Genomic DNA, 12615 nt, shown 5'->3' on the forward strand with positions numbered 1-12615 from the left:
GTTTAGTTTACCTTATATACTGCAGATGTGACTCTGATTTGACAAATAGTCAACAATAATACTAGGCTACTTCTGTGCAGTAAAGAAGTCTGCATGAACATAAATGGTCTTGATGTGTCAATAATAAAATGACAAAATCTAACCTAATTTCGAGAATTAATTAAAGACGGAACCAATGTGAAGTTTAACTGTGTATCAAAGGCTAGTTAAACCAATGACGTAGCATGCTAGTTGAACCAATGACGTAGTGAATGTTGCAGCACCACCATGTTGCCAGGATGTGGCAGCGTAAGACACACTTGTGATTACTCTGTTCGTGTGTGCATTGTACATACTGTAAATGAAAATCCTGTGTGTGTGTGTGTGTGTGTGTGTGTGTGTTTGTGTGTGTGTGAAATACAGTTCCATTCAGCAGAAGGGCTCTTCTTCCCCTGTACCAAGCAGCGTGTCCATGAAAACTGACCGGTCCATGGGGGAACCACTCCACTTTGAAGAAGGAGTTATTCCTGCTGATCAGAGGTGAGTAGTAGTCTGACATTTAAATTTAATTGTGTATCAAGGTGCTAATTAGATAGCCATGTCTTGTGAGACACCTCTGTCTCAGAGTAGATGCTTTCTGTTGGGAATGGAGTAGTGTGTCTACCCTGGACCGTCCTGACAGTCAGGAGGTACAAAACCAAATACCCTCAGCAACTCAATAAATGAAATCTCACTGCATGGCCTTGCAGGCAAATAGTGGTTACACTATTTTACTAGCGTAATTTTACATCCGAAAGGTGTGCCGGTATGTGAAAATTCCATGCAAAAAAAAAAAAAAAGATACCTTGTTTGACGTTTTTAGAATCAATACTTCATCAAAATAATAGCCTGTGTCTGTGTGGACTCTCCCACTCTCCATGCTTGCAAGCACCTAGGAAAGTGGGTGAGTGAGTGCGCAGCAAAAGTGAGTGAGCTTTGAGTTAGTGAGTGCGCAGCAAAAGTCAACTCAAGATCAGTGTTTGGCTTGTGGATAAAACAAAGGGTCAAAGTGAAACCTGTAATTATTGAAATTTGGAACTATTTTGGATACATTGCGGATAGTCAATGCAAGCCAACAGGTACACAGAGGCCGTCAGTTAAATATGTTTCAAAGTCATTCAAAAGCAAGTAGGCTATGCATTCAACTCCGCTATGCACCTAGCAGATATATATCAACATTTTTAAAAAGTTCAAAGAACGACAGATTAACGAATAGGCTATAGAAAATACCACTACATGATTAGTGCCAAGTTAATCTAGTTTATAGCCTAAGTGAAATGAGAGTGGTTTTCTGGGATAAAGCAAACCTTCCCTTATCAGTGAATTTTGACGAAACATAACGACCATGTGATCATATTGCGCTAACGTGATGAAAGCGCAATGTTCATGAAAGTATAACATTACTATAACTTGCAAACGATCTATTTAATATTCGATTAGTAGCTTACTACTGGTAATGTTTGCCATGGCATGTAGACTGCAATTTGTTCAATAGTTAATTGCCCAGCGGTAGGATAGGCTACCCAAAATGTGCTCATTATAGCCCACAACATACCACCAAGTGTGTTGAGTCTTAATAATAATAGCGGCTTAGTTTGCCCCCAGCAATATGGCGACCGTGTTCACGTATGCCACTTAATAGAACTCAACGGATCTAGTTTTCTAATATCCAATATTATCCATCATGTCTGTTCTTTGGCTCCACCTCATCCAATATTTCAGAAATTCTTTTTTTCGAGACACCTCAGCTAAAGAGGTTAATATCCTTTTCCAAAAACGTTGTGGCCTTAAGTATAAGTAAAGTATAAGTATATATACTCTTTTGATCCCGTGAAGGAAATTTGATCTCTGCATTTATCCCAATCCGTGAATTAGTGAAACACGCTCAGCACACAGTGAACACACAGTGAGGTGAAGCACACACTAATCCCTGTGCAGTGAGCTGCCTGCAACAACAGTGGCGCTCGGGGAGCAGTGAGGGGTTAGGTGCCTTGCTCAAGGGCACTTCAGCCATACCTACTGTTTGGGGTTCGAACCGGCAACCCTCCGGTTACAAGTCCGAAGCGCTAACCAGTAGGCCACTTGGCTGCCCCAAGGCAACAGCTTTCAATGAAGACGGGTTCTCCCATGTCCCACTGGGGTGTAATAACCAGTAGGCCACTTGGCTGCCCCAAGGCAACAGCTTTCAATGAAGATGGGTTCTCCCATGTCCCACTGGGGTGTAATAACCAGGAGGCGGCAGCTGCCCCAAGGCAACAGCTTTCAATGAAGACGGGTTCTCCCATGTCCCACTGGGGTGTAATAACCAGTAGGCGGCAGCTGCCCCATAGCAGCTGTTCACACGAACACTCTTCTTTCTCCTCCAGGCACTCAAATGCAGTTATTGCCACTCGTCTCTAAGGCAACTGAGTTCATCATAGTTCAACTCTTGAGGTCCTATTTTTTTCTTTTTCACCAATGAGTCGTTGCTCAAAAAAATCCAACCTTTAAGGACACCAATTTTCTTTGTTAATGAATAACGTAGCGTAAATAAATAAATACTCTTCATTAAAATACAGGGGGCATAAGTATACACACCCCTATGCTAAATTCACATAGAGGCAGGCCAGGGCCGTTTCAAGGAATTTGGGGGCCCCAAGCAAAATGGACATGGAGGCCCCCCCCCCTCATCGCACGCAAAGCCTACAGGAACCACCGCATAGCCATACAGTTTAAGTTCACCCACAGTTTATATAAATACAAAATTTTGACAGTGCAATACTGCAGTTGCATATATATATACTGTGCATTAGTTTTGAACATTTGAACATTTGCAAAAACACCACCGTACCATAAAATCCAATATAAATGTAAAAAAATGCACAATAACTAAATCCAACATACTTAAACACACACACACACACACAAAAATAAAACACTGCCATCTTATGCAGAAAAAGGATGCATTGTTCAAACTATAAAGAGTGCAGGTTGTATAGCAATTTAAAAATCCAACATAAATACAAGTACACACACACACACACACACACACACACACACACACACATAAGATTAACCTTTCAGGCCATCTTCATCAGTGTAGGTATCCTTAGGAAGAGTCTGAGGGCTGAGAAATTTAAGCAAAGCACCTTGAGGGAGAAAGAAAAGATATGTTAGCATTTCCATATTTTGATATTTAGAAGGGATGCAGCTGCTTTCACAACTACCAATGCTTACTGTAAAAACATCCCAAGCTAATGTTATACAATGACCTAGGCCTACTTGTAGCTTAACATAGCATTTAAGCATTCTGCTGTTTGAGAATTAGACAGACGCACCTGATGCTTTAAAGACAGTAAACAGCTGGCGTGCATGAATACTACTAGACATGAATGTTCCAGTCTGCTTTGATGCACGGAATTTATCGTGGTAAATAGATTATCGTGGTAAATAGATTATCACGGTCGAATAGTTAGTATAGCAGAGAAGCTATGCCACTTTCATCAAAACCTATTACAAAGCTATAGCAATGTTATGTCATTAAATACGATAAACAGTGATTCTGGAACAGATCTGCGTCTTCCTTATCCCGTTAATAAACATATTACAGTATGTAACCATATTCCGTCCATTCGGAAAAAAAAGTTGCGCTAACTGTTCTAGTTTGTTACAAGCAGCATGGGCCGTCAGGCAGGTAGTTACCATACACATTTTTTGCTAGGCCAGCCTTCCTGCTGCGACATTACACCATTTGTACAAGACAAGTAGAGCTATTTTATCCAGTGTAATTTATCACTTACCACTATCTTGTTTTTTCTTGTCATCCTCTTCCTTTCTCTTCTGGCTTCCGGACGCATAACTCCGCTTCATTATGACTGTCGAGGTTTTATATTTTCCCGGCAGCAGCAGAGACCACAAACCTGGCTGGCTCGCTGCTGTCAGCGACTACTGAGAGGGGCCCCCTTGAGGGGGATCCCGGTATTGCTGGTAACAGTGTCGTTGCACTTTACTGCACTGACTATCAAAGGGGCGCTCACAGTTTGTCGTTGCATTTTATTTTTAACCAGTCGTTGTCTTGGGGCCCCTGGCCAGCTCGGGGCCCCAAGTAATTGCTTGGTTTGCTTGCCTTCTTGCGACGGGCCTGAGGCAGGCAGATTTTTATTTTTAAAGGCCAGTTATTCAATGGATCCAGGATACTATGCATCCTGATAAAGTTCCCTTGGCCTTTGAAATTAAAATAGTCCCACATCACATTTGATTAAAAAAAAGATTTCCAAAAGATATTTTTTAATTCCTCTTTTTAGTCAACTTTACCATGGGGCTGAATACTTTTTCAATGTATGTTAATCTATAGATTTTAACATTCTTAGTTATGCTCTTTAATGAAATACATTTGGAGAGGCTTGGTAAGTATTATAAGAGCCATTTTGAGAGCTGTGAATGCAAATAAAGATGTTTCCATTCATTATTTAAAAGGGGTATGAATAACATCATTTTTCATGTTAAAAAAATATGAAAATGTTTGTTTTTTATTCCATGTTTCTAACACATTGTGAGCCTTTAGTCATGTGCCATACATACACACGCACACACACACACACACACACACATGCACACACACACACATTGAGGTATGTATCAAACCATGGGTCAAAACATCTTATAAACAGAATCGTGAATTTGATGCATCGTTACAGCCCTAGCATGTATGTTTTTGAATGATGAATGATTAAGTCGTTAATTGTGCGTTTTTTTCACACAGATATCAGCAGATCCACAAATCCCACCTGCAGAAGAAGTTTCAGAGCCTGATTGAGGGAATCACGCAGCAGGAAGAGATCAGACTCCTCCAGGAGATCTACACAGAGCTCTACATCACAGAGGGGGGATGAGGAGAGGTCAATGATGAACATGAGGTCAGACAGATAGAGAGGGCATCCTGGAGAGAAGCAGCACAAGGCACACCAATCAGATGCAGGGACATCTTTAAACCCTTATCTGGACAAGACAAACATATCAGGACAGTGCTGACAAAGGGAATGGCTGGCATTGGAAAAACAGTCTCTGTGCAGAAGTTCATTCTGGACTGGGCTGAAGGAACAGCCAATCAGGATGTCCACTTCATATTTCCTCTTCCTTTCCGGGAGCTGAACCTGATGAAGGAGAAGAAACTCAGTCTGGTGGATCTTATTCAACACTTCTTCCCAGAAATCAAAGATCCCAGGTTCTTGACCAGTTCGGATCCCAGAGTCATGTTCATCTTTGATGGTCTGGATGAGTGTCGCCATTCTCTAGATTTCCACTTCAAACCAGAGTGTAACGATGTGACAAAGCCAGCCTCAGTGGACGTGCTGCTGACAAACCTCATCAAGGGGAATCTGCTTCCATCTGCTCTCCTCTGGATCACTACCCGACCAGCAGCAGCCAATCAGATCCCTCTTCAGTGTGTGGACCAGATGACAGAGATAAAGGGATTTAATGACCCACACAAAGAGATGTACTTCAGGAAGAGAATCAGTGATGAGAACCTGGCCAGCAGAACCATCAAACACCTGATGTCATCCAGGAGCCTCTACATCATGTGCCACATTCCAGTCTTCTGCTGGATTTCAGCCACTGTTGTAGAGAGAACATCAGAAGAATCAGAAAGTGTAGAAATACCAAGGACTTTCACTCAAATGTATGCACGCTTCCTGATCATTCAGACAAGCATAACAAAGGACAAGTATCTAGAGAGAAAAGAGACAGATGAAGAGGTGATTTTTAAATTGGGGAAACTGGCTTTCCAACAGCTGGAGAAGGACAATCTGATCTTCTATGAGGAAGACCTGAGAGAATGTGGCATTGACGTCACAGAAGCATCAGTGTATTCAGGAGTGTGTACTCAGATCTTCAGAGAGGAGTCTGGGCTGTACCAGGGGAAGGTGTTTAGTTTTGTGCATCTGAGCATCCAGGAGTTTCTAGCAGCTCTATATGTGTTCCTCTGCTTCAGCAACAGACAGATAAATATGCCTGACCAACAGCAAACATCTCAGCTCTCTGCTCTGTTCAGAGCTGCAACACTTCATGACCTACACACGACTGCAGTGAATTTGGCCTTACAGAGTGAGAATGGACACCTGGACCTTTTCATCCGCTTCCTTCTGGGCCTCTCATTGGAGTCTAATCAGAATCTCTTAACTGCAACTGCATATTGAAAAAAATGGAATCTAATGTACAGTAAATGAATGTCGAAAGCAGAGTGCATCGCACTAATGTCGGCATCGTGTCCACAGCAATTTAAAACACCATTCAGCTGACCGGGAGTTCAGAACTGCGTTGGTGTTTATTATACGAATCTACTCTTTGGCCGGATCGTAAGCCCAAACAAGTGTGTGCAGCATGCCTTTACGTAGCCTACTAAAGGTGCATCATAATAAAGATAGGCTACATTTAATCTGCATCACGCCCCATTTTAGCAGAAAACAAGTTAACATAATATCATTGATTTTCACTGAAGACAGCTAGCCTAATCACACTTGATGTTACATCTAGTTATTAATTTACAAGCCATTCAATCATTTTACTAACAGGGCAGTTATGAAGAATTATGTGTATGTAACTTACTCATGTCTAAACTATGTACATTACAACCCATTCAGAATGTAGCTACACTTACCATATCCCATGTAAAACGGTTAGCTTGCTAGCTAGCCAACTGTGGAACTTCAGTATAACAGGCAAAGCCAATTATCTCACCTAGTTGTAGGAAAAAGGCTACGTTCATATTACAAGTGATAGAATGAATGTGTGAATGTTTAGTTGATGTTATGACATGTAACGTAAATGACATGTAAGCTTGCCGAACTTATAGTCAGCCACGGGCAGTTTGACTGTGCCTACATTCGTGACACTCCTGTTAGTAGGCTATAAACTGAAAAGAGCAAAAAATAGGAACATAATGACATCACATTAATCCCATAAACACACAGATAACTCTTACACCAACCTTATTTTGTGCCTTTTATTCACGTTTGTTTCAAGATTTAGTAAGCATAACCCCTTTTCGCTCCCCACTTCTATGCAGCATACAGTAGGTTTCCATTATCCAAACAGCTCCCTTTCCCCTAAAAGGGGGCGTGTACATGCAGCACGGTCTAGATCCAGTGTGGTGTTGTAGTTGTTCTAACGTTACTAGTTGTTGCAACAGCATGTGAAAAAACTACAAAGTTTGTTACACCAAAAAGAACGTTAATCTCGCGATAAAAAAATTGACGCCGTTAAAATAGGTTTACGTTAACGCCGTTAATAATGCGTTTCACTGACAGCACTACTTGAAAGTGAAAGTTAAGACATTCGAAAGGCCAATGAAAGTTAAGGTTGCTTTTGATATAGTACAAAGATGCAAAACTGATGCTCTAAATAGCGATTCTGTTGTCTTTGAAATGTTCTCTTATTGACACATTTAACAGCAATTTGAACTAGACTGCATTTCCAGCGGGAACTGCGAAAGTGTGCTTGCCCTGGTCCGGTCACCAACGTGAGCAGAGATTGGCATACGCTATGCTGAACCTGGCTTGATCCAAGCATTCTAACAGTGCCTTTCAGTGTTGGAGCAGTGGCAATACCTCAAAAGCTCTAGGAGAGGGCTATTCAACTATTGGCTTGCGGGGTGAATGCGGTTTGTTGGATTTTACCTGTGGCCTGCCTTCGAATTTAGCTTCTATGACTAAGATCAAATCAATAAAATAAAACAACAGCAGTGATTGGCTGCAAAAATAAATAATGTCACGCGTCTTGCACCTCTCAAACTGGGCTATCAGGTAACCTAGAGAAAAATTTGAAATTATGAAATATGACTAAGGCCCAGGGCTCCAGACTAACTTTTTGCACTGGTGCGCCTAACTTTTTTTCTTAGGTGCACCAGCACAAAAGTTAGGTGCACCCAAATTTTCAACCACATCGCATTTAACACCGCAGCAGGTTCACTTTTTTTCCTTAGTTACTGTCCTATATAGGTTGTCCTATGACTTATGATTTACAATTCTACAAGAAAAGTAACTTAATGAAGTGTTGGTGCTTTAAGTGCTTCACTGAGCTGAAATTTAAACTTAAAACATCTCAAGATGAATTAAATAAAAATAACAGTGAGTAAATTAACTGTGCACATCTTTTAAGGGCTTCAAACTGCACATCTCATGGCTCAATGTCTTACATACTATCCTTCATGATCTTTAGGCTTTGGCTAAACCAGCTCGCCATGCTAACATCTTCCATAGAAATTTATTTGAGCACAATTTAAAGAGATGTTCCAAGTAGCCTGGGGGATTTTTATGTGATTTTGCAATGATGATTGCAATAATCATTTGACAGCCCCACAATGGAATTTACTTTTTAATTTTAGTATTTTTAAATTTTCAATAAGAACATCACTATGGTTAATGCAGTAACGAAATGGTAGGCCTATTATTATAGGCTATTGCAATGACTTGCCATGTTCGATCTAAATGTGTCCATTCAATTCACCGTATACAATGACCACAGTTATACATGCAGGGAATATTCGGGCTTTAAATGTAGCAGCGATATTCGGTTTGCGGCAAATAACTGATTAAATTGATTGATCCCATCAGAATGAGTTTACACTCGTGCGCAAAACGAATATTGCTGTTAAAAACCTGGTTACTCCCTCCATGTAACTGCAGTCAATGATGCATTCCTTTTCGGCGATATCTGTATCTCTGTCGTTCGGGAAGGCCTTGTATGCATTGTTCGCAATTTTAAGACGTCTTTTCATCTGCAATGACTCCTATAAATTTGCCGCAAGTGGCATTCCTGTACGTCGGGTTTACGTTCAAACTATTTTTCTGGTAAATAATTATTTCACACTGAACTTGGTGAAGGGAAGTTTCACTAGGCCTATCGTAGGCAACAATAAACTTGATCATCATCTCGGGCTCGTCTGATCGGTTTGCTGCTGCCAGCCGCCGAAAGGCAGTGGGGAGAGGGGACATTTATCTCGGCCTATGTGACCACACTGTAATGCAACTACATCCACTCTGTTTATCTGACGGGTCTCTGACCTCTCTCTCTCTCTCTGCAACACACATTTTTTCAAATTTACACACAAGCACTGGGCCACGGCCAATCAGAGGGGAGGTCCCGCCCTTCACTATCTGTGATTTGTTAAAACCACGATATTGGCCAAATATGTGTCTGTTATTGAACCAAAGGTAGAGTTTCAATGCGGACACTTTTTCCTCTCTCGAATAGCTGGTCGCACCGGTGCGACATCCGAATTTTTTTAGTCACAATTTTGAAAAATTAGGTCGCATATGCGACCAAATTGGTCGCACTCTGGAGTCCTGCTTCAGTTCTCAGGCCGTCTACCATGTTTATGTTTCCTAGCCCGTCTGTGGTTACTTCCGGTCGTTATAGCGGCATAGTTGGCTGGTCCCGCTGTTTTGGCAATCTCTGGGATTACACTGATAAAGATGTCAGGATTGCAGGAAATGATGTCTGAAGTGGGTGTGTTTGTTAGATGGTGTGTGTGTGTGTGTGTGTGTGTGTGTAGTGTGTGTGTGTGTGAGTGATTTGAAGGTGGGGAGAGAGTGAGTGGTGTGAGTGAGGTGAGTGAGTGAGTGAGTGAGTGAGTGAGTGAGTGAGTGAGTGAGTGAGTGAGTGAGTGAGTGAGTGAGTGAGTGAGTGAGTGAGTGAGTGAGTGAGTGAGTGAGTGAGTGAGTGAGTGAGTGAGTGAGTGAGTGAGTGAGTGAGTGAGTGAGTGAGTGAGTGAGTGAGTGAGTGAGTGAGTGAGTGAGTGAGTGAGTGAGTGAGTGAGTGAGTGAGTGAGTGAGTGAGTGAGTGAGTGAGTGAGTGAGTGAGTGAGTGAGTGAGTGAGTGAGTGAGTGAGTGAGTGAGTGAGTGAGTGAGTGAGTGAGTGAGTGAGTGAGTGAGTGAGTGAGTGAGTGAGTGAGTGAGTGAGTGAGTGAGTGAGTGAGTGAGTGAGTGAGTGAGTGAGTGAGTGAGTGAGTGAGTGAGTGAGTGAGTGAGTGAGTGAGTGAGTGAGTGAGTGAGTGAGTGAGTGAGTGAGTGAGTGAGTGAGTGAGTGAGTGAGTGAGTGAGTGAGTGAGTGAGTGAGTGAGTGAGTGAGTGAGTGAGTGAGTGAGTGAGTGAGTGAGTGAGTGAGTGAGTGAGTGAGTGAGTGAGTGAGTGAGTGAGTGAGTGAGTGAGTGAGTGAGTGAGTGAGTGAGTGAGTGAGTGAGTGAGTGAGTGAGTGAGTGAGTGAGTGAGTGAGTGAGTGAGTGAGTGAGTGAGTGAGTGAGTGAGTGAGTGAGTGAGTGAGTGAGTGAGTGAGTGAGTGAGTGAGTGAGTGAGTGAGTGAGTGAGTGAGTGAGTGAGTGAGTGAGTGAGTGAGTGAGTGAGTGAGTGAGTGAGTGAGTGAGTGAGTGAGTGAGTGAGTGAGTGAGTGAGTGAGTGAGTGAGTGAGTGAGTGAGTGAGTGAGTGAGTGAGAAAAGGTATGCCAGGGTGGGTAATGGAGTGTGTGTATTTGTGTGAAAGAGGATGTGTGAGTGTGTTGGAGAGTATGTGCAATTGTGGGAGTTTGTGTGTTTGCGAAGGACGGGTGGGTGGTGCAAATGTTTGGGAGGGAGAGTGTGTGAATGAATGAGTGAGTGGGTGAGTGGGTGAGTGAGTGAGAGAAAGAATGAGTAGAGGGCTGGTGGTTAACATTAAAATCTATAATTTTTTTGTTTCAGGCTTTGGAGGTGTAATCTGACTGAGAAGAGCTGTTCCTATCTGGCCTCTGCTCTGACCTCACACTCCTCAAGTCTCAGACAGCTGAATTTGAGTGAGGATGTTCTGCTGGACTCTGGAGTGGAATGTTTATGTTTTGCACTTTGTCATCAAAACTGCAAACTGGAGGAACTACAGTAAGTAATTGTTATTTTCTACCACTAAAAGTTGGTCTAAGCAGTTTTGTTAATGGGCAAGATTCTTGGAAAATGTAGTGATCTAAGCTACCAGTTACACTGCCATGAATGAAGCTTTTCACACACAAGTCATTCAGGATTCCTTTATGTTATACATGAGTCTCTTGATTGGACAGGTGTTAATTGGGGGTGTGTCAGGAGTAGTGTGTGGCTACCCTCGGGTCGGGTTCGGACAAATATTTAGAAATTATAGTCGTTCGGTTCGGGTTCGGACACATGGGGGTGATTGGAAGCTTTACATTTAAAATTGCTTATTATGTTGGGTAACCAACAGGTCTGCTTTACATGATTTTTTGAGAATAAAGTAAAATGTAAAAAAGACCTAATAGCTTTCTTCCTGTGTGCAAGATTTGTTTATCATGCCACCTGAAATGCACACGCGTTGTCACAACTACATAAACAAATGTTTATGCACATTTCGCACATATGCGCATAAGCACAGTCTTGGGTGACGTTAAAAAAAGTTGTTAGCCTATCAGGAGATTTTAAGATTATTTGCGTTGCATACTGTGGTAAAGACAGCTGGTAGGCTATAAGGTCGTCTCGTTCAACTGGATGAGGAGTTGCCCCAATTAATGTCGATGCTGCATATGGATCAGTGACAGACGCACTGTAGTTTCAAAGACTGTTGCAGTTCATTTCAAGACTTTTCGGCAATGGTAAGACAAGAATTCTATTTCAATATGCTATGCTTGCTTGGGCCTCTTGTGTTAATGTGCGCTGTGTGTGAATGCGGTTTGTCCACAAACGTGAACGTTTAATCACTAGCATGGGAATAACTGAGGCATCATCTGTGTCGGGCTCGGGTCGGGTTCGGACATATAAATGAAAATGCCGGGTTCGGACTCAACTCTGTCGGACGCTTGCTAGTCAGAATTTGTCCATTCACAGAGTCCATTCACAACAAAAAACGCAGGCTCTTGCTGCTGCAACACAGTGTGATTTTGATCAGTGGTGCAGACATGCAAGATGGTACACTTGATACTATGATACTATGAACATACTATGTATGAAAAATATTATAAATACATTTACATTACATGTCATAGATTAAATAATTACTTCAACTACATAATCTCCATACATTTCTACATAGGCCTACATTTATTCTTACATCTCATCATAGAAAACATTTTAAATCAAATTCAGTGTTAAGACCATGAGGGTCTAGAGAGCCCAATCTATATGTCCATTCAGCCTCTCGTTGTAGAAGGATTCTTTCCAAATCACCACCCTGACGAGGTTTCTCAACTTTTTCAATACCAATGTAGCGCAATGAGGCAACAGTATGTTCCATTTCAATAAAGTGACATGCTAACGGGTATGTGTCGTTTCTGCATCTAATTGTGCTCCTATGCTCCGCTATGCGTTACTTGAACTGGCGTGTCATGTTTCCCTATATAAACTTTCCCACATGGACATGTGATTAGATAAATCACTCCAGTGGTTGAACATGTTATGATGCCATTTATTGGGATCTTTTTCCCTGACCTTGGATGTTTAAAGTCATGGCATTTACTGTAGAAGTGCCGTTACATTGCGCACATGAATTACACTTAATTACACTTAGTACACCTAGTTTCCTGGCCATATTGGAGCCAGTCGGCCTGTTTGAGCATCTTTGATTGGAATTAGATCTGAATGGACCAG

General features: G+C 41.9%; 1 protein-coding gene across 1 annotated transcript in view; it reads left to right on the top strand.

Moving 5' to 3' along the window:
• Window positions 1-12615, top strand: part of LOC125297705 (NACHT, LRR and PYD domains-containing protein 3-like) — a 47478-nt gene that overhangs the window by 21328 nt on the left and 13535 nt on the right. Inside the window, 3 exon segments of the mRNA XM_048248157.1 lie at window positions 403-519; window positions 4760-6193; window positions 10732-10905. Of these exon segments, the coding sequence (XP_048104114.1) occupies window positions 403-519; window positions 4760-6193; window positions 10732-10905 (1725 nt within the window).

The sequence above is a fragment of the Alosa alosa genome, chromosome 7, assembly GCF_017589495.1.
Source record: "Alosa alosa isolate M-15738 ecotype Scorff River chromosome 7, AALO_Geno_1.1, whole genome shotgun sequence".
Lineage (NCBI taxonomy): Eukaryota > Metazoa > Chordata > Actinopteri > Clupeiformes > Clupeidae > Alosa > Alosa alosa.